The sequence below is a fragment of the Lissotriton vulgaris genome, chromosome 6 (genome assembly GCF_964263255.1).
Source record: "Lissotriton vulgaris chromosome 6, aLisVul1.2, whole genome shotgun sequence".
Lineage (NCBI taxonomy): Eukaryota > Metazoa > Chordata > Amphibia > Caudata > Salamandridae > Lissotriton > Lissotriton vulgaris.
In genome coordinates, this window is record NC_141694.1 from 1,727,471,679 (window position 1) to 1,727,499,452 (window position 27,774).

The 27,774-nt window shown below is 46.6% G+C and overlaps 1 protein-coding gene across 3 annotated transcripts in view; it reads left to right on the forward strand.

The window, feature by feature from the left end:
* The window catches only part of DISP1 (dispatched RND transporter family member 1), a 729,704-nt gene that overhangs the window by 634,659 nt on the left and 67,271 nt on the right, over window positions 1–27,774 (forward strand). For all 3 annotated transcript variants that reach the window (XM_086927950.1, XM_086927949.1, XM_086927948.1), the window contains 2 exons: window positions 13,332–13,361; window positions 16,271–16,394. In XM_086927950.1, the coding sequence (XP_086784076.1) occupies window positions 13,332–13,361; window positions 16,271–16,394 (154 nt within the window). The remainder of the gene's footprint in view (window positions 1–13,331; window positions 13,362–16,270; window positions 16,395–27,774) is intronic.

The following is a 27,774-nucleotide window of genomic DNA, read 5'->3' on the forward strand; positions in this document are numbered from 1 at the left end:
GGCCAGAAGTAGCTGGCGTTGCTGAGTTGGGTTTTGATTTTGGTGGTTGATTACTGTGTGATTTGATATTTTTGTCACCCGCTGTATTTGTTATCACTACCTCTTTAGCTTTTACGGGTTTTGAAGAAACCGAGTTACAGTTATGTTTTGGTTCAATGTTGGGTAGCGTGGGGCGGGAAGCCCCCAGTTTCCAACAGTCCATAATCTGTAGGGCGGTTTTCTCGATTTTGATTAATCTCGCCTCCATTTTCATCAGGCGTGCTTCTAGAGGGCTTATAATCGACTTCAAAAGGTGGCCTATGTCAGCTAATGATATGTCCTCTTCTGCTATCTCAGGATTGTGTTCCATGTTGGGAGGTGGCTGGTCAGTGAGGGTATCACTGGGCAGTTGCTGGGAGGGATCAATTGCTATCACCGCTGTCACCGGTGGGGTTCCTTCCTGGTTAGTATGGTCAGAGCTAGCTGTGTTGTGTGTTTTCCCTGTTTTTTCCCTTTGCTTTTTTTGGTCTTCCTTTCCTTAGTGCTCTTTTTCACCGCTATCCTTTTTTGAATAGCACCCTCCCTTATCCCCCGATTGGCACTAGGTGACCCTACTAAATTTGGGGTATCAATTGTTGTGGCCAATTCTTCCCTAAGTAAGATGGGGCATTGGATGGTTAAATCAGTATCATCCCCCGTATTTGTTAGGTTAGGTGGTTGGGTGATTTGGGTTAGAGGCAGTGGGAGAAGACTCATGTCGTCTTAATCACTAATTGTTCCCTCAGAGAGATCTATACTAGTAGGTCGTTGAACCCCACCACAGGCACCCAGTTGTGAGCTATCTATGACCCGCCGATCTTCAGGCGTTTTTGCCATCGCTATTACACCCATCGATGACCTCCTGACCCACTCTATTTCCTGCGAGATTCGTCTTTCTAGAAGGGTGATATCGTCTATCAAGAGGGAACCTGCTTTCAAAAAATAGTTGTCTATTTTGCCTTGGTTTGGGGTAGTTGTTGTGGGGCCATTGGCTAACAGGTTGGCTTTGCTCCTGGTCTCCATTTTGCTCATAGTGGGCAATATGGCTCAGGGGCGACTGAATAGAGGGCGGTGATATGAGTTTTGCCAAGAGATGGGTCTAGGCGGTAATACCTGATGTAAATAGGGTGGCCCAGTCCAGTCTCTAACGTTCTCGAACGGCCTCAAACGGCCCGCTCTTTGCCCGGTCTTAGCCCCGGCCTTAGTCCCGCGCGCGTCCCGCGTGCACGTTCACGAATACGTGTATGTAGGAGAGTTGGGGGCGGGAAGAGACTCCAGGAGCGCTCAGGTGTTAAAGCGCTAGGCACCCTGGTTCTCGCAGTCCCGGCCCCGGCAGCATCCACGTGGGTTCCAAGGTCCTTGTGGTTCAGGATACGGCACTCAGTGGATTCAAGGGTTGGCAGAGTTCAGCAAAGTTCAGCAAGGTTATCCCGCAGGCTGCGAGCGGCCCCCGCGGAGCGGGGGCCGCGAGCCTTAAGTAGCTGGCAAGAGGCGGAGAGCTGGGGGCGGGAAGAGACTCCAGGAGCGCTCGGGTGTTAAAGCGCTAGGCACCCTGGTTGTCGCAGTCCCGGCCCCGGCTGCATCCACGTGGGTTCCAAGGTCCTTGTGGTTCAGGATACGGCACTCAGTGGATTCAAGGGTTGGCAGAGTTCAGCAAGGTTATCCCGCAGGCTGAGAGCGGCACCCGCGGAGCGGGGGCCGCGAGCCTTAAGTAGCTGGCAAGAGGCGGAGAGCTGGGGGCGGGAAGAGACTCCAGGAGCGCTCAGGTGTTAAAGCGCTAGGCACCCTGGTTCTCGCAGTCCCGGCCCCGGCAGCATCCACGTGGGTTCCAAGGTCCTTGTGGTTCAGGATACGGCACTCAGTGGATTCAAGGGTTGGCAGAGTTCAGCAAGGTTATCCCGCAGGCTGCGAGCGGCACACCTCACAGGATTTTTGGAGCCGGACAGAGTGTCCCGCCACTTGTAGTGAAGCCTGCACAGGGACTACAAAAAGGACAACAAGAAGGTAGCAGTGAGTAATGTCATTAGCCTGGTCCAACTAGTCATGGTTCATCTGGCTAGAGCAAGCCAGTGCTTGAATTAGATATAAAACTAGCGAAGGCCAAGGGAGGTGGGGGTAGGGGATGGTGTATTAAAAACAACATAGACATTGACTGATTCTAGTAATAACGCGATTAATAGTGGAAAATAGTATGGTTGTGAAATAAGGTATAATAGTTTCACCCTACTAATGTGAAGCGTGGGCTTCAACGGTCTTCTCTTGTAAAAAGCACCTCAAATGTAGGTACCCTATGTAAGGGAGGCAAAGTAAAGGTAAAAATTGGAACATAATGTAGAAGCCAACCGCTCTCAATAATGGCAAGACTTCCCATGAGTGGGCGATTTGGTCAGGAGTGTTTGAATAGCCCAAACTGTCTGCCATCTCCTTAATAGGATGATCAGCCTATCAACCAATGGGCCGGTTACCGTGGCTCATGATGCCAGCACGGTGCACCAGGGGACTTGTGGAGCAGGACAGTGCTCGCAAATACCCATGGGCCCCCAGTGACCCCCGCGCAAACAAACACGCCCCGGAGCACACCGGGCATTGTGGTTGAAAATGCCAAGAAGCCTCACCGAGTAGGAAGCCGGTCTAGTGTTGGTTACCCAAAAGCACCCCCACCCAGTGGCACATAGAATGGTGACTTACCCACCTGGGAGTCCTTCTGTACCTGGGTGAGACACTAACATCCCCTTCTTTGACCTGAGGATTTGGCTCACTTACACGGGCTTGAACACCAATCTTCATAGGAAGGCAACAGACAGGAACAGTCTCCTCCTCTATGACAGCCACCCCCCCAAATCGCTTAGGGATAACCTCCCTTTTGGACAGTTCCTCCACATTAGGGGTAAATACTCTACCATGTCTGACTACAAAGTAGAAGCCCAACAACTCCAACATAAGCTTCTGGAAAGAGATTACCCTTCTAGGCAAATCTGGCACTGCTACAAGAGGGCAATGAATAACCCCAGAGAGGTGTTACTGCATACCACTGTCAAGGAACCCACTGACGTACTCACCTGTGTCACTTCATTCATAAAAAACTCAGCCTTCATTAAGAAGACAATCTATAAACTTGAGGGGATAGTGAACTCAGGGGATTTGGCTATCCCACGCCCTAAGTTCGCTTTCAGACGTACCCCCAACTTGAAGGACACCCTGGTACACACAAGACCTAGAAGGAAGGAACCAGGTTCCCAACAAACACTCTGGGATATGCCACCTGTTACCGGCCACTACCCATGTGGGGGGTGCGCTGTGTGCAACCAGACCAGTGCATGTAAAGAAATTAGACTGAGACTTTTATATGGCATCTCAAACGACTCACGAACTGCAATACTCCTAGGTGCATTAACCTCCTCACATGTCCATGCAACAAGAGATACGTTGGGATGACGATGAGACAAATCACATTACGTATCACTGAACATAAGAGTAACGTGAGATGCCTAAAGACCCACACTAAGCTATACACCCACTGCAAGGATTTGCACCACAGCGCAGACAGCCCGGAATGGACGGTGCTTGAGGCACACCCCTATATCACACACCAGGCCCTATTCAGAATTGAACAAAGGTGGGTGCACCGTTTGGCGACTAACACAGACTGTCTTAATGACAGCATTCCATGGGTAGCCTTAGCGAAAACATCTTGATTTAGGCATGCATTAACATCCATTAGTTACCAGACATCATAACTAGGATCTGCCTTATATTAGATTCACTGTATAGCTGTAGACTTAGACTCACTCTGCAGTGATACCTGGGCATCTTATAAGTAGTTGCAGGTATCATGTGATAAACACTATTCACCCTGTGCGGGCTACGACACGCCCACGCCACTTAGCCAACACACCTACGGTCACCACTATTGAGAGTGGACTGCCCACCCCGTGCGAGCTAACAGGGCTTGGTTTTCTTCGACCCACAGGGTGTGAACATTCACTAGCAATAGGGGTGTATGTATAGAAAATAAATTGTACATGCCCCCCCCCTTACCTCCCCCTTGACCATACTGTCGATGGTCTCCCTCCTTATCGAATTCAGACTTGCCAGTAATTCCTGACACACTGTTGTGGCCGTTTTTTCAACTCTAAAATACGGGTTAATACCTCAAGCCCGTTAGGAAATGACTACCGTCTTCCGCTAATCAGCCCTTTACCCTTCGTGGTAGCGGGCGGTCATTGTTGTGTGTGGTTTATAACCACCTTTACACATTCCAATATGGCCACGGCTTAGTACCTAGCTACTATACTGCACTGGCAGGTACGGCCACTCTGCGCTGCCTGTGACGCATACGTGGCACACTCCCCCTCCCCCTGCACGTGATCGGGACCAACAAGGAAGCACGGATGAATAAAAACACAGAGGAATCACTGGGATCCCGCTCCGACTTCTCTTTCGCAGCGTGCGGGTAGGTTTGGAGAGTGCGTCCTCCAGTGGACAGGTGAGTGCTGGGTGGGGGCATTTGGATGTAGTATTATTGTTCTATAGGTTACCCGTACCTGACCATGGCCACCCGACCATTCTATGTGCCACTGGGTGTGGGTGCTTTTGGATGACCAACACTAGACCGGCTTCCTACTCTGTGAAGCTTCTTGGCATTTTCAACCACAGTGCCCGGTGTGCTGCGGGGGCGTGTTTGTTAGCGTGGGGGTCACTGGGAGCCCATGGGTATTAGCGAGCACTGTCCTGCTCCACAAGTCCTCTGGTGCACCGCGCTGGCATCATGAGCCACGGTAACCGGACCATTGGTTGATAGTCTGATGATCCTATTAAGGAGATGGCACACAGTTTGGGCTATTCAAACACTCCCGACCAGATGGCCCACTCATGGGAAGTCTTGCGATCATTGAGAGCAGTTGGCTTCTACATTATGTTCCAATTTTTACCTTTACTTTGCCTCCCTTACACAGGGTACCTACATTTGAGGTGCTTTTTCAAGACAAGACCGTTGAAGCCCACGCTTCACATTAGTAGGGTGAGACTATTATACCTTAATTCTCAACCATACTATTTTCCACTATTAATCGCGTTATTACTAGAATCAGTCAATGTCTATGTTGTTTTTAATACACCATCCCCTACCCCCACCTCCCTTGACCTTGGCTAGTTTTATATCTAATTAAAGCACAGACTTGCTCTAGCCAGATGAACTATGACTAGTTGGACCAGGCTGATGACATTACTCACTGCTACCTTCTTGTTGTCCATTTTGTCATCCCTGTGCAGGCTTCACTACAAGTGGCGGGACTCTCTGTCCGCCTCCAAAAATCCCCTTACCACAGAGTGTAGATAGCTACTTATTAGGTCCTTATGAATTGCACTGTATCCTATTGAACACCTAGCATGAAACACGTTGATCAGTAACACAGAGTAGAGCTTTGCTCCCCTGGATCATTGTACCCGCGAGCAGCCTCTCTTCACAATTTTTAATAAGGTAGATTACCACATTATTAAACTCACCCAGTGGACTATCTGACCTTTTTTAATCCACCATCCATCCACATCTACACCTTTGTCCTAGGGCCCTCACACCCACGGCACCATACGGCAGGAACAAAAGATCTCCGGCAAAGAGCCCTTCTATGGGTGCCCGTCGGGTATTGCACCACCGACCCGACGAGGAGCAAACCCATATGATGAAGCATGACACCTAGCTTGCTGGGTGTGTGAGGGTTTTAGTTCCGAAAGGGAGGACCCCCTTCTCCCTTTAATTGTGCCTTCACCCTCTTCGTGGTTCATCCCCTTCCCTCACTTTTTAGCCTTCTTTCCTTCTTTGGGGAACTGCGTACCTATCGCAGTGGCGGCTGGTGACATTTGAAAGTGGTGGGGCGGAAAGTGGTAATCACACTGCACCGTAGCACCTCAGGACCTCACACTCTGCTGCCTGCTGTCTCCAGGCCTCTGGGCTCAAGCCCTCAAACCCAAGACCTCAGGCCCACTCATCCTGTAACACAGACCCCCACACTCTCTCTGTAGCCCTCTCACCCCGGACCTCAGACCCTCCCACCCTCGGACCTCAGTCAGCCCCTCTCACCCTCTCAGACCTTAGACCCTCACACCCTGGCTGCAGCCCTCTCACCCCCGGACCTCAGACCTTCACACTCTCGGACCTCAGCCCCTCTCCGACCTTAAACCCTCAGGCTCACACCCTGCAGGCAGCCCTCTCACCCCCGGACCTCAGACCCTCACACTCTCGGACCTCAGCCCCTCCCACCCTCTCGGGCCTTAGACACTCACACTCTGCAGCGCTCTCACCCTGGACCCCAGCCCCTCTCACCCAAGACATCGGGCTCTCACACTCTGCAGCCCTCTAACCCCCGGACATCAGGCCTTCAAGTTCTCACCCTCGGACCTCAGGCAGGCCCACGGACCCTGCCGTGCTTGGCTGAGTGAGAAGCGATCACGGTGGCGCGTCCGACTTTGTGTTAAGACCAGTCACGGCACTGACATTGCTGACAGCATAGTAAAGGCACTAAGGCAGGCATGTTTGATCTTTACAAAAGGTAACTACAAACAGTAAGGAAGGACTGGACCATTCACATATTGTTCCTATTAAAGTGGCAGAGGCTCAATGGTTGCAGAGTTATTGTCACATACAATGCATAAAGACAGTGCATCTTCTCGCCATTCTTATCATGCAGTTAAGTCTTTAGTAGTTACATGACTTCCCAAATTTCATTTCAGCACTGTCTTAATTTAGCGTCTTTTATTCATTTCACAATACTCGAGACGGACCACAGTAGCCACAACGACGATTTGTTCTTATATTATCAGATCCCAGACCTTACCCGTTTCATCTTTGGTTTACTGTTTCATTCCATCAGTGTCTCTTCAAAGCCATTAAAGAATTCTTTTCCACACATGGCAAAGACATTTGGTTTCAGTTGATGTCACGGAGATGTTGCCCACATTCCCAACATACTTGTCACATAATTCGTTCGTAACTTGCCTTTCTTCCATGTCCTTCAAATCGCACGTCGTGCTAGGGTAAAATACCCCTACTACAAACCCTGGCCGGTCCATTAAGTTTTTAAAAATAGAGGCGGCCCTTACAATCATACTCTGTCCGTGTCCTGTTGTTCTTATTTTCATATCAGAACCCTAGGTCTGGATCTATATATCCATTGTGTCTGTCCTGCAACCAAACCCAGCTACATCCACCTCTCGGGCTGGTACAAATCATCGGATACGGGTCCCATAGTACACTCATAGCAGTCATGGACAGGCAGTTGCTATGAATGCCGTCAGCTGGTACCTGCAGATTAAGGACGACCGACGAGAATACATTTTATGCAAGAAATTCACAATTGCACCCAAGCATTCCAGTGTTAATAGCAAATAAATTTGCTTTCAGTCGCTAAAATGGAGAAGCTCTGATAGTAATTTGAGGCAGTGGGAAACAGTACTACCCACTATGCGCATTCTGCCCCCAGTGCATCATCGCCGGCGCCGCCAGTTAAACGCAGACAGTAACTCTGTACATGTAAGCATAGTAAAATATGCGATAACATAAACCAACCAATGGTAATAACGCACCACCTGATGATTGCGGGGATGTTACCACATCGAGGTATTACCAATGTGGTAATACCTCGATGTGGTAACATCCCCGCAATCATCAGGTGGTGGAATGAGTTTACTGACGACGCCCTCTAAGAGCGGTATTGAAGCATGATTCTTAACTAATGCAACGAGGTGCAGTAAAACATTCAGAGTCCAATCAGGGCTTTTACCTGAAAAGAAAAATAACTTTAATCATTCACTACTACATTATGTTAGCGCACGTGTACATAAACAGTATCACAATCACGTACAATAGGCCTAAAAATACCATTTGCCATAATGTAGGACAACAAACAATACTCACCCCACCCCACAGACCTAAAAAGTTCTTTGTTGTGGAGCAAGGAGTAAACAAGAATGCCAGGAATACTTCCAGACTGTTTATTCTGAGAGCCTCTAAGCCTGCAGGCAGGGAGAACGCGTAAAGCTATACTGCAGGCTTTCTAACTTGGCATCTCAGAACTGGCGCAAGGGCATTGTCTGGCATACACTCGAACCGGAGTGGGTGGTAGCGTAGCAGGCAGGCGCAGAGGCGCGGGAGCCATCCTGTGGGTATTTATTTGAAGAACACAAGTTTTTTGCACTTGTGGCGCCTCCGAGCCTGTGGGTCAAATGCGACTCTCACTCTTCATTCTGGTCACAAGACAGTCCCACCCCACAGTTCACACCAGTTTTCAGCCTTCTAGTAGAGTTCTCAGTACAGAGAGTTCTGGACTGGTATGCGGTCATCAGATTCAGCAGGGTAGGTTAAGTTTAAATTAGGGTCACACAGGCCGAGTGCAGCCGACTACTCACCTGCGGCAAGTTACAGTAAGTAACACTAACGCATTTCATTCACATTATGCTAACTGTAGCAGCAGCCTACAGGCAAAAGCGCGGGGGGCGTCTGTAACATGCAGGTACAGGTGAAACAGTACTCGTGAAACAGTGGTGTGGTGTGCGCTGCTACTGTCTGTGCTGTGCACAGTAAAAGACTTACGTCGTAGACGGTGGACGAGGTGCCGTGTCACGGTGGTCGTGAGGTCCGGTCCGGGTCCGTAGGGGCACACTGGGCACACACACTCTCAGTCTCTCACTACTCTGTAACCAGGCCAGGGCAGGACGACGACGACGGACGGACTCCTTGTGAGTTGTGAGTGACTCTAGATTAGAAGACACACTCTCTCTGACGATGACGAGTCTACTTCTACTTTCACTTAGTAGACTTGTTGTTAGTTTCGTATTCTGGTTGTTGTTTTGGTGCGCCACGCGTGGTAATGGCCAATCACCTCTACTTTGCTGGATAATAGCCACAGGTGATTGGCCATGCAGTGCGGGCCGCAGCAGAGCAGCCAACACCCACGCCGCGAGGTACCATCCTGCTGCAGCAGCCAATCCTGGCGCAGCGTTAAGAGCGCCACAGCGCCAGGATTGGTTTACGAGCAGACTGCTATTTGCCCCTAATGAGACCGGGGCCCGGGTCCCATGCCTGTCTAGTCTCTGAGTGATATGGGGGGTGGGGGGTGGATGGACCACAGTACGCATGCGCAGGTCAGTCAAAATATCGAGGCCTCCTGGATTTCACTTGCGCGGTGTGTACAGTTACTGTAGTACACACTGCGCATGTGAAACCCACGAGTCCTCAATATTTTGACTGGCCCGCGCGCAGTTACTGCCAGTGCCAACGCAATTCTGCTTGCGCCGCCCCCCGCACGGCCCACTCCCTTATGCGCTGCCCGATTCTGTCGGGCTTCTCCCGGCCGGGGACGGTAGCACGCTGCTCAGATTAATCCCGTTCTGAGAACGTTCTGACTTAGTTTTTAAATTATGCATGTTGTTGTTGTTGGCAGGTGCGTCCATGGCTAGTGGGGCAACGCCCCAACGCCCCCAATGGACGCACCGCCACTGACCTATCGTTGTTTAACTGTATCTGGGCATGTGCGCTGGACCTTGTTAAAAATAGCCCTAATCGTCCCTCTTTGTTTTTTAGCACTGTGCAGCTGCCAGACCCTTGCAAAATGAATTAGAAAAATGTTCTTTAACTTTTTTTCATACATATGTAAAACAGGAGTGTGTGGTGAGGAGAGCAGTGGATGAGAGGGCCAAATGAGCAACCTGGTGGCATTGTCGCGGCTGCCGGGCCGTGATATAAACACTGTTAACAAAACAATAATGAAAAAATAAATGATGTGAGGTGGGTTAACAATGGGCGGGTGGGAGGTCATGGTAAACAGGAAAAGAGCTTAAAAAAAGCCATGTGCTCCATGGGGAATTACAAGAAAAATGGAAAACGTGGTATCCTCATTGCAGCAGAAGGGTACAACACATCTAATCAAAAGGATGGTTAAGCAGATAATCCCCAGGGTCGGGATAAAAACAAAAAAACAGGGTGACCTGGTACCTATCTTTTGTGACCGAATCTTTCCTTAGACGGGAGTGGTCCCTAGCACTAAAATGCCTTCTCACAGGGTCACACATGATTGAAAAGAGTACAAAGTGTACTACAAGAGACGCACAAAGTGTATTTTAATGCTGTCTTAATAGCTGAAAAAGCTTGCTTTACAAATCAGTAAATACAAGGCTGTGACGAGGACTGGGGACTGCAGCAGAGATAGGAGGCTGAAATAGGTGTGGGTAGCTGTGATATAATCACAGGTACTGGTTACCCCAGCCCCTTGCGTGAATATTAATTAGTCTTCACCCTATTTTATGTTGTGTTGTGGAGACTGTGATAGGACAGGGAACTAGTACATGAATGTCCCATGTTGATGATCAAGGGTCTGTGCCCGGACAGATTGACATACTAAACACGGACTGGGCAAATTACTCCCATTAAGATGTATTGTTTGTAGCTGCATCATTTTGATGTTTTGTAATTTTGCCCGGGGTCCACCCATGAGGTCCAGTGTTAGACGCATCTGTTGTTTAGGGTGTAGGAATCTAGTAGGTTTAGTATACATTCCCAAGGACCTACAAAGAGCAACACAGCTCCATCAGCAACCAACTCTTTGCGTTGTGTGTGGAAAGCAAAAGGCTGACCGCTATCTTCCAGAGACACCGCTGTTCCCCTTTGGTGGTTCTATCAATCGCACTCTTTTACAAGAGCGAGAATAAAGAAGCAGCACAGGAATGGAGATTACCAGTCAACAATGACAACATAACCTACTTACTGCACATAATTGAAGTCCGAATGAACCATAAAGGCACATCCTTCAAAAAATAATTCAAACTGTTTTTAATGAACAAAATTGCAGTTCACCAACCAGGGTCTGCACTCGCCCCTACGTACTGATGTTGAACTCACTCCTTCTCCTGTCCAGACAGCATTTATGTTTCTTGGTTGTCTTGTTTTCTATTTACATTTATGTTTCTAGGTTATCCTGCTTTCTACTTGTTGTAACATTTGTAAATCGCTCTGATACCCTTCCAGGGTCTAGTTTGCGCTATATAAAACATCATAAATAAATAAATTGGTGCCCACATGCTTTATAGAATTGGCAATGTTGCCGCTTCAGAGGTTCTCCATTTACAGTGCGGCGCTCTTAACCCAACATCAACTCACTGAATAATCCATTTACTTTGAACATGCAAAGCCTAGGGTTACCATGTACTTCACTTTCTCTACTGTCCTAGCCCTCCGAAGGCTAGACAGCACCTATTCTAAGGTTAAAATCGCTATATATAATAATTCATACCTCCTCCCCCGCAGTTCAGGCTCTTCGAGATGCACAACCAGGTCTTATAACTTTTGTCAAGTTGATTGAACCATCTGTTGATTGTAGCCCTGTGTTAAACTCATGAATACTAAATATTTTGACCAGTGCCATTGGTTTCAACATGACGAAGTATATTTTCATTGTTAGCTGGTATCCAAAGAAGACTGTAATGCTGCTAAGAGAAAGTGTTTTGGTATAAAGGAACCAATGGCGCTCTGCAAAGTATACGGAGGTCAAATGGACATAGAACCAGGCGCGGTTCGTCCATGGGGCGTGGGGGCATAGCCCCCCCCCCCTGCCCGAAGTCGCCCGCAGCTCCCTCGGCGTCAATCATGTCCATGAATCAACATGACGTCAGACCGCCCTGCCCTTTCAGAGTCTGAATGGGTGGGCGGTCTTGCGTCATGTTGATTGATTGACATTATTGTACAGGCGGCAACACAAGTGCGCATGCATGGGGACGGAGGGTGAATTTTTACCCGTGCCCACGCATGCGCACTTGTGTTTTTTGCGACGTTGCGCATGCCCATTAGGAGCCCTAATGGGCGTGCTACGGGCGAGAAGGTACCTGTGCCCCTGGCGCCAGGATTGGCCAGGGGCGCTGTGAGCCTGTGACGTGTGGGGAGCAGAGCCCAGAGGTGGCGCGGACCGGGACCTGCAGCAAGGTAAGAGTGTGTGTTTTTCTTTTATTTTAAAGTCTTTGGTGGGAGCGTTCGTGTTTGCGTGAATGTTTGGTGGAGAGTGTTGTGAATTGATGTGTTTGTGTGTATGCGTGTAGGAATACATTTCTTTGAGTGTTGTGTATGGGGGGGTTTGGGGGGTCACCGCCGGCCTGAGTGACCTGGGGCCCGCACTCGCAAATCAGTTTGCGCCTCACCACTTGAAAATTTCACCAGCCGCCCCTGCATAGAACTAATTACTATGGTGCTGACAGGAAAGGGGCGACCCTACTAACACCTTACTTAGTGTTTGGAACACCAACCGCATATGACAGTTGCAACAGACCTGTGCACACATAAAATCAAAACAGAGTATGTTTGTATTCTGCACATAAACAAAATAATCGCTGTGAGTTCTTTTAATAATTGTTGGCACAAAGAACGGCCAACCAACACATGTTTCGTCAGAGAAACAGTGAACTCCGACTCTTCAGGGCCAAGTCGTAATAGAAGGTATGTGCAATCCCTGTACCAGTGATAATTCCAACCGGGTCGGGGTCAAGGATAATGAGGAGAGGGTCACAAGTAATTTACAGGCCAAGTGTACCAACCTGATCATAGATGTGTATTGACGAAACACGTGTTGGCTGGCTGTTCTTTGTGCCAACAAGTATTAAGAGAAGCAAGAAAACTCACAGCGATTATTTTGTTTATGTGCAGAATACAAACATACTCTGTTTTGATTTTATGTGTGCACAGGTCTGTTGCAACGAAGAAGACTGTGTTCAAGCATAGTAAGCAGAAGATTTTCTGAGGTTCCTTGAATGTTCGAAGGCCCCATCTTTTCATTTACAATGAGAGAGCGAGAGAAGAGGAATCCTAGTTGCGTTCTCCCAAATATAATCACAAACACAAAAGCCTAGCTGCCTTTTTGTGCTTGTGAAGCCCCCACCTTTCATTGCCTGATATCTCTCCATAATGAAGCGTACCGCTCTGCAGGTCTTCGGAAAAAGACCAAAAGCAACCTATTCCAAAAACGTTGGCCACTGCAAGCCTTTACTTCTATGTCCCATTCCAAGCATTCTTTTTTTTTTTTTTTTTTGGCACATAAATGTAAATGGCACCAGTGGGCCTAGGCAACATGTGGAAATTTAATAAACAGGGTCATCTCAATACTGTCACGTACAGCCACTTTGCTACCACTGCTGCTTCTGATGTGATGCATTGAATGCTAGCAACTCACAGTTTAAAGATCTAAATTAGCAAGAACGCTAAGTGGCGGTGACAAATGCATATCTTTCATTATAGTATTTGTACCTTAGCTAACTTCGACTTTTGTTTTGTCTTTTAGGCCAGTAAAACCATTCAAGCTGCCAAAAAGGTAAGTGTGCCAGTCTCCTCGAAGTGTTAAACAAATGTCATAAAGTAGAAGCACATTGCAACCCCATCCCCGGGATATCATTTTAGGCTGAGATAAGTGCAGTAAGACTGCAATCTAAAAATATAGCTTCATGATTAATACAGTCTGCGAAGCACTCCTGCTTTTCCCGAGACAACTTCAGAAGTGTCTAAACTGGGCTTCAGATACGATTTTGATTTGAGTAATTTACTCCACAATTATGAATGTTGTTAGATTGTTATGATTAAGAAAGCACAAATCTGCAGCAGCGGCTGCCATTGAGCTGTGGAGCATTGTGATGCGAAAGCAAAGCAGAATTCCATGTATGTCTTACTCCCTAGTTGTATTTTTTGTTTTAGAATTTTGGCAGTGTTGGCCTGATAAAAAATAAAAAAAATGATGGCTACTACACAGTGGATCAGCAGTCGTGACTGTACTTCAAACAGCTGTTACTTCCAGAGCCGAATGGCTTCTCTGTTAGATTATTTGTATTACTTATCAGATACTTTACAGAATCTGTTTAGAAGATCAACAAAATAACGTTAGGGGATATAAACATACCTTTTTTGTATATCACAGGTAATTTTTTTTGTAGTGGGATTATTTTTTATTAAATGTTTTCTAAATTGGGGTGGAGTGGCACTCGCCGGTGCCCGCTTATTCCCCATTCTTTTTTGTTGTTGCTATATTGGTATACGTTGCAGGTCAGCCGCCATTTATTACCTCTTCCTCTTTTTTTGCCTTTTAATACAACCTCATAACAGTTCATTTTGAGAAATGCTGTTTTGGTTTTTAACTGCCAAAATAATGGTGTAGGCTGGGAATATCGAATCCTAAATATAGACGTGACAGCATATTGTTAATACAATATCGAGGGCCAAAATATCGAAAGGTACGTTTCTATGCATTTTGTATACCTAACTCCACATCTACGTACCTTGGTGATGTGTATGTACATATCTCTAGATATGTATTCACACAAAAAAACAATGGTTAATGTAACTTCGTAGTTAAGTGTATGTGTCTTAGACCACATTAAAGTTTTGAACTAAACAAGCACCCCCATAATGCACTGCTTATGACCTCACATGTGACATCACTCATGACATGTTAAATGACATCACTGATGACATGTCAAATTACATTATTGATGACAACCAGTCGCATTGCTCGCTCTCGTGGGAGTCTGACTCCTGCAGGAGGGAGAGGGCGAAAGCGAAATAAAGCTCAGTTGGCCAGTCAGGATGCTCTATTTTTAAATTGGCTCGCAAGACTCTTGCGGACCCAACCATACAAATATACAATTACTTTCAACCTTAATTTCTCAGAAACTACTGAACCGATTTACACCAAATCACAGAAAACACAATCCGCGGTCCAAGAGCTAGCTTCCTGCCATATTTGGTGTAGTGCTGTATAGCAGTGTTTGCTGTAGCCTTCTATAAAAAAGTCTATGGGAAATTCATGTGGATTATGTGTTTTTGGACCCCTCTTTTTTCGGTCTCCGCTTGACCGCTCAGCCCAAATCTTTTCAGGAAGGAGCTGAGGTGGATGAACTTCTTGTTTGGAAAGTTTTGTGAAGATTTGTCAAACGGGCCCAAAGTTATTAGCAAACCAAGAAATGCAATAGAAAAAGCAGGCCTAACTAGAACTTCCAGTGGTGACTGCCACTAGGTTATTGTAGGACGCTAGTTCTCTATATAGTGCAATAAAATGAAGTTCACTTTGTAGGGAGTCCTGTGAGAAACAGATTGGTATACAGAGGAAAAAGAAGATATTTTTAGTTATGATGTTTTATATAGCGCAAACTAGACCCTGGAAGGCAGGTCCCAGCACACTACAGTCAGTTTAATCAAAAACAGGCAAAAAGTGGGGGAGTACTGCAACAAGAACCCATTTCCCCCAAATTATATGTAAATTCTTTTCAAGGTACGTCTGTGGATTTTAGAATTGTAAATTCTTTCCTCTCCTGTGCACTTACTTTTTAATGTGTGTCCCTCAGTATTGTGGTAACAATATTCTGCCCCGTCAATACTTAGGTTTCGATATTCCCTAATATAATCCATAATAATGTTTTAGATGTAGAAATAAAAAGCAGAAAGTAAACCGGATTAGAGAAGTGGCTGGAAAGCTTTTACTTTCTGAATTTTATTTTTTGTATTTGCACAGCATCTCTAATTTTCACATCTTCTCTTCTGTTTGGGTGCACTTTGGGAAGCTTAATTTCCAAAAATGGAGAGGGAAGACCCAATAGCAATCCAACAGTGTCCATTTATTTCCAGTTTTACTCTGCGTTAGTGTCAAGTAGCCTGGACCCACAGCGATCCTAACAGTAGTATGTACTAAATAGCACAGACATTTTTAGACCATAAAGAGTACCTCAAGCATGCCACACCAAAACTCTACTGAACTCCACACATCAGCTCTTTATAATGCAGCTGGGCTGAAGGAAAACGCCCTACCGTCAACCACCAAACAGAAGTAACCACCCACCTGGAAGTTCATTGCAGTAATGTATTTCTCTTTTGCCATGCTGTATTTTTCCAAAGATATCTTAAGTGCATTCATCAACTGTTTCTTCTGAGAATGAGAATCTGCAATGCATTAGGCCATTGCCGGAGATTTCGTCCCTAATGTGACAGTATTCACAGTACGGCAGACTGTTTTCCATAGAACGAATGTCAACTTGAACCTTTGTGGGTGCAGGGATAGTTTTATTGGACGTAAATCAGTAATGCTAACTGCAGTTTACTTGCTTTCTTATATGATTGAGTTTCTTTTCAGACTGCGGCTAACAAAATATGCTAGACATGTAAAGTGAAGTGTTTCAGAATCCTATTTCGGTGTTTTTGTGACATGGCTCTGAAAAGTGTCTTTTCTTCTCATTGTAGTTACTCTGCCCTGATAGCGGATTGGCCGGTGGTAGTTTTGGGCATGTGCACTGTGTTAATAGTGATCTGTGCACTGGTTGGAATTTTAGTGCCAGATCTTCCAGACTTCTCTGACCCATTGCTGGTGAGTTAACATTCTTGTTACTTTCAAGAGCATTGCAAAATTTCCTATTTTGTGCCGCTAAAATCCGAAAAATCTTGTGACAACACAAAATGGTTTTCTGGCTAAAGATATTGGTAGAATATGGTGATAGAGCACAGAAAATGCATTATTAGCAGAACTTGTTAGTCAATTGGTTTCTCGTGGCTTTTATGACATTAGATCGCAAATAGTTGCCCTTTGATAGAACTGGCCACATCACTCTAGTCATGAACCAGAGAATACAATTGTGGTAGCATAGTTAAACAATAAACCTAACCTAGTGAATGATTAATGGTCATCATTATTATCCTTATACTTATTTAGAGAATATTTAAGTCAACAGCAACAATATACCTAAAACTTGCAAATGTGTACATGCGACACAAACAAGAGACTTAGTTTTAAAGTTGGTCAAGACTATTACTTAGTAAAACCTCACCAAGCATGTTCACAAGCATCCTTTTTCCCCATACTTTGATGACTGGTTGACTTGGAAAATCTGAGGCACAGTTTACTAATTCAGTTCAGGCAACCATTACCTCTTCCTCAACTTGAGTTTCACAGGTAATACCGAAGTCTGTTTAGGTATCATCGAGGCAAAACAAGTTCTTTGTGCAATAATAAACACCAGGACAGGAGATGGGGAATGTTCTTTTCTTGGTAAAGCGGCCTTCAAGAGGATGATACCTCATCCAGACAAAGAAGAGAGGCAGCTTATTTCAGGGCATGAAATTATGAAATGGTCATATTTAAAGAGCATTGCACCCTCTGCTCAAAAAGTGGTTTGCAGGCAAGCACAAGAAGTCTAACTTTAATTCCCAGCTCACAAAAAGATTTTTCTCTGAACGGTCATAGACACTGAAAGAGGTGCTGCTTCCCAACTCTTTGTAAACACATCCGTGTTGGGACCTGAAGTAGTTTCTATAACTGTTTAAAATTTTGAGCTTTGAGTGCCAGCATGGCATATACATAATGCTTTTATCCCTACATGTATGTTTCCTTGTCCAAAAACGGTCGGCCAGCACAATGCTCATGCTTGAGAATGTATACCTGTTTTTTTTGTTAGCGTATTTTCACAGCATTGCACTGATGTACTGAGCCATAAATGTCATAATGAATGCCAAAACCAATAAACAAATTTAAACAAAAATAGTATGTTTCCTTGTCACTTCTCTTCTGTTTCACAAAAGGAGCTAATTCGTGTGTATTTTCTGACTAATGATGGAAGTTTCAGCAGAGTGTGTTGATAATAGGATAAAGCCTACAGAGGTAAACACAACAGTTATCATTATACCATTGCTGGGTTTAGGAGCACTATCAAAGTGTGTGCGTGTGTATATATATTTAACTGGTAAATTGATTAAAGAAAAGTTTATTCTGCTCTTAAATCCTGGTTCATTTCCTGCCTCATTGTGTGGCTTAAGCAGAATCTCATGGCCATATTTTGCAATGCTCCAGGGGGAAGACTTAAGAGCATAGTAACAGCAAAATGAGCTAAACCCACATCCGTTGCCAGGTATATGCCTCTGGCATGGACATGGAATATGGCATTGTTACCTTACCCCTTCTATAGCGTGTCCTGATACAACCGAGAGTTAAACTCCATACGGGATGTAGCGTGGGTGATACGTGCCTTTAGCCATTTGGAAATGGTGGTCTTTGCTGCTCGGCCAGCAGCATTGCTCTCAAGGGTCAAAATAAGCTGTTCTGAAAATAAGAAGTCCTGTTTGGTACAAATAAAAGTACACCGTGTGTTTCATGCCCAAGTTAGGAAAGGCCAAGGAGGCATGGGAGGACCCGGAAAAGGTCAGTAGAATAGTACTTCATTTAGGTAGATATCTGACAAAACATTCAGAACTAAACAAGAGTGAGGCAGAAGAAACCACCCAGCCACTGTGCAATTTCATGGTTCATTGCACGGTGGCTAGGGCGTGAAGCACATCTTTGCACCAGGCCTTTGTTATGGCCATTAAGAAGGCATTAGACCACCGGAGCAGCTAAAGACTCCACGATGAGTTTGGCTTGAAAGTTTTATGTACCAACCTGGTAGACACAAATTAAGGTCCCAAATGTGTCTGAATGGCATTCCAGAGGGACATAAATGCATTAGGCCCATTTTTTGATGGCTCGTTGGTCATGGAGAATAATTTCTATGACCTATTCGGGTGGGCCACTTTGGCTGCAAGGTGTTTGCAATCCTGTTTCTGACAATTACATCCTCAACTGAACATGTAGGTGGTATGATCTTCACCAATTCCCAGTGACAGAACCTTAGTCGTGAGAGACAGCCAGTTTGGAAGATCTTTTTCCTGACCATCTCTAGACACTTTACCTCCATGTCCATGATAGAGAATATTACTTTACCAATCTGACCACTACAGACTGACCTGGGTATTCCTGGACACAAAGGCTAGACCAGTGATTTGTAAATCACTTGCTCAGAGTATGGTGCGTTTCTCTTTTTCTAATGACTACTCGATGCTTTAATGTTAGGTTGCGTAGGGGGATTGGGGAACACCATTGCAATCACCTAAGCTTAAGCGCCTTCATTCTCCGATGGTGGTGCCCATCACAGTGGACAGTGTCTCAAACACCCTGGCCATTATGGGAGCAGGTTCTCTTCGTTACCAGTACCTGTTTCTCAGTGATTGTCCATCTCTCTGTCCTCTTCTGGTCCACCAGTGTTGGGACCAGCAGTTGCGGCTGGGACAAAGATTGGGCATGTACCTGGAATGGAGTCAGATGAGTCAAAGAGTCAGTTGCTGAGGACAGTGGGGAAGACGAGCTGTAATGGAATGCGCAGTACCATCACCAAGGTTTTGAGAAGAGCGTCTGCTAGAGTCTCTCTCTTTCAACTTCTGCACTCCGGGCATCCAGGGTGGAGTCTAAGGAAAGAATGGAGGACAACTTGGAGGCAAATCCAGTGGCTTCATCTACAGGCGACAATGTGGGCATCATCTTCTCCAGCTGCTACTGGTATGAATTGAAGGAATTCAAATTGTGCACCACGGAGTTCCAAAACACTGAGTGTTTTCAAAAGAAGGGAGGAAGGCGATCACTTGATCAACGGGCACCGTTTACCACTCAAGGGAGTGGAAGGTCCAGTCACAGTGTGTGCCCGTATCAACGGTTACAACAAGGGGGTTCCTGGACTGTTCCTAAGCGTGACTGAGGGAAAGACTAGCTGGCGTGACCAAAGGTGTAAATGTGACACCCAAGGGCATCCATTGTGTTGGATGGATTTGCCTCACACACCCCGAAGGATGTCATGCTTCATCATCGGCGGTTGCTCCTCGTCGGGGAGGCGGTGCAATCCCCGACGGGCTCACGCATCTACTCGAGCTCGGCGGAGAAGGGTAGGTCAAACAGCCAGGGCGCAAGAGATCAGAGTCTTGACTTTATGACTCATCCTTAATGCCTCATCCCGCCGACCCCTCATGTGGCAGTTAGTTCTTGACAAATAGGCATAGGACAACTCTCACAGAGGTAATACACACACAAACCCACACATGACACCAGCATGTGGTTAATCACCTTTTATAGGTCCTGATGAATCGCGGGCAACTATTACCCACTGCGAGAAACATGTCGACCGTTTGCACCACTAGCCCTATCTAGGTTCACCTGAACTTACTCGTTGACTCCTAGTGAGCTAGCCCCTTGTTTTTAACTGCAGCTAGGGACCCCCAGAATAAAGTTCATTCCGGTACCCTTAGCTACATTTTAATATCCCTTTCTCACTATCACATACCACCTTGCCCACACACCCACACCTCACCATAAGGCAGTTGGAAAAAGATCTCCGCCAAAGAGCCCCTCTTTGAGGTGAGCCCGCCGGGGATTGCACCGCCTCCCCGACGAGGAGCAACCGCCGATGATGAAGCATGACATCCTTCGGGGTGTGTGAGGCAAATCCATCCAACACAATGGATGCCCTTGGGTGTCACATTTACACCTTTGGTCACGCCAGCTAGTCTTTCCCTCAGTCACGCTTAGGAACAGTCCAGGAACCCCCTTGTTGTAACCGAAAACACTGAGTGTGCAATGTGTCCCAGAGAGATAGATGGCTAATGCCGAGTTGCCTCCTAAGACCTTAAGTGATGTGTCCGATATACCAGTGCAAAGTTCCCTTCCTCAAGGAAATGGGCCAGCAGAACTGTTGGTGGCCACATTGCCCCTGGTTTTGTGGGAGACCTCCCAGGAGGATATGAGTGGGACATCCAGTTGCTCGCTTTGACGAGGCTTGCACCTCCCAGTGTTCCTTTCGTGCATCCTGTTCCCTGAAATGAACTCTTTAAATGTATCTGATGCAGTAGGGCAGACCCTGCCTACCTTTTTTTAGGTCTCTAGGTCGGGCCTAGCGTACACTGCGTAAGCAGTGGGCGTAGCGCAAAGTCCTTTTCTCAGGGCTTTTCAAAATGAACCTAGGAATTCCACGCTGCTCGTGCATGTTATTTCCTAGGTGCATTCCTATTGGCCTTTGCGTGCATGTGCTTTAGAAACAGAACACGCAATAGGCCATAGGCGGTCGCGTAGCTCCGCCTATGGCCTATTGGTGTCTGTCACGCGCACCAGAAGGCCATATATCTTCAATTATCTCTGCTGTCACAGCGGAGATAATTGAAGACATATGCTGACAGTGGCGGGCGCGCGTGCACCACTCACAGGCGTTTTTTTGTTTGTTTGTTTGTTTTTGTTTTTTTAACAATAGCGATCGCTTTCAGTGCTGCTTGTGTTTCATGTTACCATCTGCTTTCTTATTCATTGTTTCCACCAGATGGCACTCTATACTCGTTTTAACACTTGCACCTGAAACGGTTTCATTGTAAAAGCAGTTAGTCAACAAACCATTTTTATCTTGAATACACATCACCTGAATGATCGTTTGAAGGAAGCGCTCAATGAGAAATAAGTTGATGTGTAGTACCTCAGTGATTTAAACTTTGTAATTGCTTTCAATGAGACACATTCTAGAAGAGACGGAAAATAGTATTGCGAACAACACTGCGTTCAAGTATAAATCTATATGGGCTTGTGACGGGGTACCCACTTGACAACCAATGACCTATTATTCAACGCCTCGTCGGGGTTAATAAAGGCTATATTTAAGTACTATATACATATATCCCCAGAAGGAAACAATCATCTGAGGGGTTCGCGTTGAAGTGAAAGCGGTAATTATTTGGAATACGCTCTGACCAAGTTAAAATATGTGTGTGATTTTCGGAATGAGTGCTGAAAGTGAAATTGTGTATAATGAACAGCGTCCAATTTGAACTCTGCATTTGCTTTTGAAGAGCACCCTATTAAAATTGAACGAAATATAGACTTGAATTGTTTGTAGCCATCTTTCGAGCGATTCTTCTGGAAAGAAGAGCAAACAATATTATTTGTAAAACACATAGTGGGAGTGAAACGCTGTGCCTACTTTTAGGGGGCACCTGTTGGAAAGGAAACACAACATTATAATTGCAAATATACCCTATCCGAAAGAAAGAGCTCTGTGTGCGCTGCATTTAGATGCAGCCGGAGAGCTGTGGGGCTCAAGCGGGAGTTCTGCACCATGCACTAAACTGTTTTCGGGAATGTTAATACGAATATAATAGGGCATACGTTATCTTGTATGTTAGATTAGCAAACGCACAAGACATACCAAAAGACATGCCTACAAAGACCAGTTAGAATAAAACACAATATAAGTCCATAATACAGACCATATACTCACATGGACGCATTATCCGAGAAGCCTCGAAGTGAAGACCAAACATTAGGTCGCTGGGCGCTCTGAACCATTTAATTTTAATCAAAATATGGACACGGAGTATTCTTGCAAGGTGTGCACCCGCAGTGCATGCCGTGTTCACTCACACTCGAGCAGTGTGCACGCGGGACACGCGACAGCACCTGGGAGCCCTTGGACAGGTAGGAGCAATGTGGCGCAGGTGACCCACCCGAGGCTGGGCAGAGCTGTGCCGCATTATCACCAGCTCTACCCCCTTTACCCTACAGCAAGAGCTGCAATGGGCTGAGAGCCTGACGCCGAGATGGTTGCTGTGCCAGGAATGTCCCGGCTGAGAGTCGGGGTCTTAGGTGCCTTCGTGGTCGCATGGGCTCAGGGGTCCAAGTGGGTGGGATCGGAGGGCCACGACCTGCCCATATATTTTTAATTTATGAGAAAACGTTCCATAACTTTTTACTCTCATCCCTATTAGTCTTGGCTCTCCTGTGTTCCTCTATTCTAAATTTTAAAACCCGCTTTGTACTTCCTATGTAAATTTTGGAACATTCACAATGGAGTGCATACTTCACGCCAGGTGACTGCAGAGTGAGAGTGACTGCAGAGTGCTTTCGAGAGTCTCTTCTGGAAAGAAGAGCGAACATTATTATTTGTAAAACACATAGTGGGAGTGAAACGCTGTGCCTACTTTCAGGGGGCACCTGTTGGAAAGGAAACAAAACATTATAATTGCAAATATACCCTGTCCGAAAGAAAGAGCTCCGTGTGCGCTGCATTAAGATGCACCTGGAGAGCTGTGGGTCTGAAGCGGGAGTTCTGCACCATGCACTAAACTGTTTTCGGGGATGTTAATACGAATATAATAGGGCATACATTATCTTGTATGTTAGATTAGCAAACGCACAAGACATGCCTATAAAGACCAGTTAGAATAAAACACAATACAAATCCATAATACAGACGATATACTCACATGGACGCATTATCTGAGCAGCCTCGAAGTCAAGACCAAATATTAGGTCGCTGGGCGATCTGAACCGTTTAATTTTAATCAAAATATGGACACTGAGTATTCTTGCAAGGTGTGCACCCGCAGTACAGGCCGTGTTCACTCACACTCGAACAGTGTGCACTCGCGACACGCGACAGCACCCGGGAGCCCTTGGACAGGTAGGAGCACTGTGGCTCAGGTGACCCGCCCGAGGCTGGGCAGAGCTGTGCCGCATTATTACCGACTCTACCCCCTTTACCCTACAGCGAGAGCTGCAATGGGCTAAGAGCCTGACGCCGAGATGGTTGCTGTGCCAGGAATGTCCCCGGTGTGAGTGGGGGTCTTAGGGGCCTTTGTGGTCACATGGGCTCAGGGGTCGAAGTGGGTGGGATCAGAGGGCCACGACCTGCCCATATATTTTTAATTTATGAGAAAATGTTCCATTACTTTTACTCTCATCCCTATTAGTCTTGGCTCTCTTGTGTTCCTGTATTCTAACTTTTAAGACCCGCTTTGTACTATCTATGTACATTTTGGAACATCCACAATGGAGTGCATACTTCACGCCAGGTGACTGAAGAGTGAGATTGACTGCAGAGTGAGATTGACTGCAGAGTGAGATTGACTGCAGAGTGAGATTGACTGCAGAGTGAGATTGACTGCAGAGTGAGATTGACTGCAGAGTGAGATTGACTGCAGAGTGAGATTGACTGCAGAGTGAGATTGACTGCAGAGTGAGATTGACTGCAGAGTGAGATTGACTGCAGAGTGAGATTGACTGCAGAGTGAGATTGACTGCAGAGTGAGATTGACTGCAGAGTGAGATTGACTGCAGAGTGAGATTGACTGCAGAGTGAGATTGACTGCAGAGTGAGATTGACTGCAGAGTGAGATTGACTGCAGAGTGAGCGTGACTGCAGAGTGAGCGTGACTGCAGAGTGAGCGTGACTGCAGAGTGAGCGTGACTGCAGAGTGAGCGTGACTGCAGCGTGAGCGTGACTGCAAGGTGATTGCAGCGCGAGTGTTCCAGAGAGAGCAGGGTATGCTTGTGCGCTTACACAGTGCACTGACACACAGGAGCTAAAACAAAGAACAGCGGAACACGTGTCTTGGGAGCTTCATTGAGACAGCCGGCCCTCTGTGAGGGGAGCAGCAAGGAGGGGACGCCCTAACCAATCAAGCGCAACTACTCACAACCTACTGTACGATTACAACACAGGCCAAAGGGCAGAGCTAGGTTTTTTGCATTACGTAGGGTGAGCAGTGTGTAATTGTGTAGGGTGAGCAGTGTGTGTGTGTGCAGGGTGAACAGTGTGTGTGTGCAGGGTGAACAGTGTGTGCGAGTGTGCAGGGTGAACAGTGTGTGTGAGTGAGCAGGGTGAACAGTGTGTGTGAGTGTGCAGTGTGAACAGTGTGTGTGAGTGTGCAGGGTGAACAGTGTGTGTGTGTGCAGGGTGAACAGTGTGTGTGAGTGTGCTGGGTGAACAGTGTGTGTGAGTGTGCAGGGTGAACAGTGTGTGTGAGTGTGCAGGGTGAACAGTGTGTGTGAGTGTGCAGGGTGAACAGTGTGTGTGAGTGTGCAGGGTGAGCGTGAGTGTGCAGGGTGAACAGTGTGTGTGTGTGTGTGAGTGTGCAGGGTGAGCAGTGTGTGAGTGTGCAGGGTGAGCAGTGTGTGTGTGCAGGGTGAGCAGTGTGTGAGTGTGCAGGGTGAACAAAGTGTGTGAGTGTGCAGGGTGAACAAAGTGTGAGTGTGCAGGGTGAACAAAGTGTGAGTGTGCAGGGTGAACATTGTGTGAGTGTAGGGTGAGCAGTGTGTGTATGTGTAGGGGCAGTGTGTGAGTGTACAGGGTACGAACTACGTCCACCACACATAAGACCACACACACTAGACCACACACACTAGACCACACACACAAGACCACACACACAAGACCACACACACAAGACCACACACACAAGACCACACACACAAGACCACACACACAAGACCACACACACAAGACCACACACACAAGACCACACACACAAGACCACACACACAAGACCACACACACAAGACCACACACACAAGACCACACACACAAGACCACACACACAAGACCACACACATAAGACCACACACATAAGACCACACACACCACACACATAAGACCACACACATAAGACCACACACTCGCCACCACACACTCGCCACCACACACTCGCCACCACACACTCGCCACCACACACTCGCCACCCATCAGTGCACGCTTTCACTGGGCACAAACACCACCAGCCATCAGTACAGGCTTCCACCAGGCACGCAACACCAGACGTCGGTGCACACTTTAACCAGACGCACACACCAGCCATCAGTGCGCACTTTCACCAGGCACACACAACACCAGCCGTCCGTGCACGCTTTTACCAGGCACACACAACACCAGCCAGCAGTGCACGCTTCTACCAAGCGCACACACCACCAGCCATCAGTGCACAATTTCTACAGGCACACACACCACCAGCCATCAGTGCACATATCAATTGTTAACACATCCACAATTAACTATTGTAGCAATCGCAGTATGGTGCACTTTACTTTTAAACATTTTCATCTAAAGAGCAGCATGCCACCATTGCTACAATTTCAATCCAACCCACATAATTCTACTACACACCACATGCATACACTCCATAACACATGGCTAAAAGACATTGCCCTTTACAATGCCATTAGCTCTAACTCAAATAAATCCGAGACCTATTGCATTTCCAATGCTTGTTTTCCTAATAGGTGCTCTCCTCGGCAGCTTCCGTCCTAGCGCAAAAATGACGCATACCGCTTTGGGCAGAGCGGGTTTGAGGAGGTTTGTTTATTCTAGATGGGGAGTGCAATAGAGACCACCCACAGATGGAAGGGCTTTTCTCCCCATCACATGTCACTAGAGACTTCGAACCGGGGTCCGTGCTCAGGATGGGAGGAACAGGGGTGGGAGCACACCGCTTCACCTCCCAGCAAGGTTCGCCCCTGGCATTGTGGTAAATGCAGGGGTCGGTGCCCAGGATGGGAGGAACAGGGGTGGGAGCACACCGCTTCACCTCCCAGCAAGGTTCGCCCCTGGCATTGTGGTAAATGCAGTTTCAGTTACTTGCTTGCTTCAAGAGTGTTCCAAGTGTTTCGCCACAGTTAGCGCAGATACTGCTGATCTCTAGACATGTGTTTCTAGTTCTTTAACCATCATCAGTAGAGATTACAGTCTTTCAAAAATGGTGTTTGCTGAGTAGGCTGCCAACATCTTTCTCAGGCCAGGTACCTCTCACAGGCATGCAGGTGCTTCACCCACGGGCTTGTCAGCTCAATGACTCACTGGCTCAGGATGGGAGATGGCCTCGGTGTAGCAAGCGGCTAGCACTTCACCCAGGAGGAGACCCTTCAGTGCACTGAAACCTGGGTCTTCTGCACCTAGATAAGTAGCTGGATTTCATTGAAGCATGCAGCAGACTCTCCATAGTAGGAGGTCTTGTTCTTGAAGGATCCCCCTCTCCTGGTTGCTTCATGTCCTTCACCAAGACTGTGATAGAGGTATCTAACTTGGAAAAAAAAAACCATCCCTGCGCATGCATAGGCGGATGTTTCTGAAATCAAGTTTTAGAAAAATATTCACAGATAGCCAACTTTGTATTCACAATTGTGTGCATGCACACACAGTGGCGGTCACCTGTGAATGTGTTGGAAGGCTACTCACAAAGATTAGGGCTTACGAGTATTGTGTGCGTGGGATGTAGTGCTCTGCAGTTGGTGGGGAGTGCCTTGGAGCTTCCAGCAAAGTTTCAAACAAAAAAAGAAATGTTATAATGTTTTTGTAAAAGCGCGTAACGGCCACAAGTCCTGACACTGAAGGGGACTACTTTCTGTTGGTGCTGACTTTGTGCTTCAGCAGAAGGCTGTCACTCGCACAGAAAGGAACCAATGGCTGAAGTGGGCTTTATGCGGTCAGGGACTGTAACATGTGAATGACAGTACAGCAGACCAATGGAGAAATAGGGCTGCCTGAAAACCCCTCTGAATAAGTATTCTTAGGGCAATCAAGGTCTTTACTAATGCCAGACCTGAAATCCATTAAAAAAGTGTAATAATTTACTGATTGAATAAGATAGCGGAAAGACTGAAAGACTAGGTACATCACTTATGGATCCTCTAATATGCAGAATCTGAATTCTAATATAGGCATTTCTTGATGATATTACATATACAATCTTATTATTCTTAATGAAATAAACAGCCATTACCTTCAGTGAGAGAACAGTGGTTCGTGGTTGCCTTTATGGCAAATAATCCTTTGTACAAAAGTGGCAGAGCTGCACCTCAGAGCTTTGGTCACACTTCCACTACACATTACTGTATTGATGTTAATACAAGAAAAGATTTACAGGTGGACAAGTGGTGCTCAGAACTGCTTTGTTCTCTGGCCTGCCTCCACACTAGGATTGTAATTGCTATTATGTGCCAACCACTGGATAGCAGAAATATGCACAGCATGTGAACCTGTGCAGTCTCGAGCTATACGATGTTTTAATAAGAGTAATTTCTTTGAGCGGTCACGGTGGAGTCCAGCAAGACTGTTCCATATTCAATCTGCTACCACAGCCTCAGT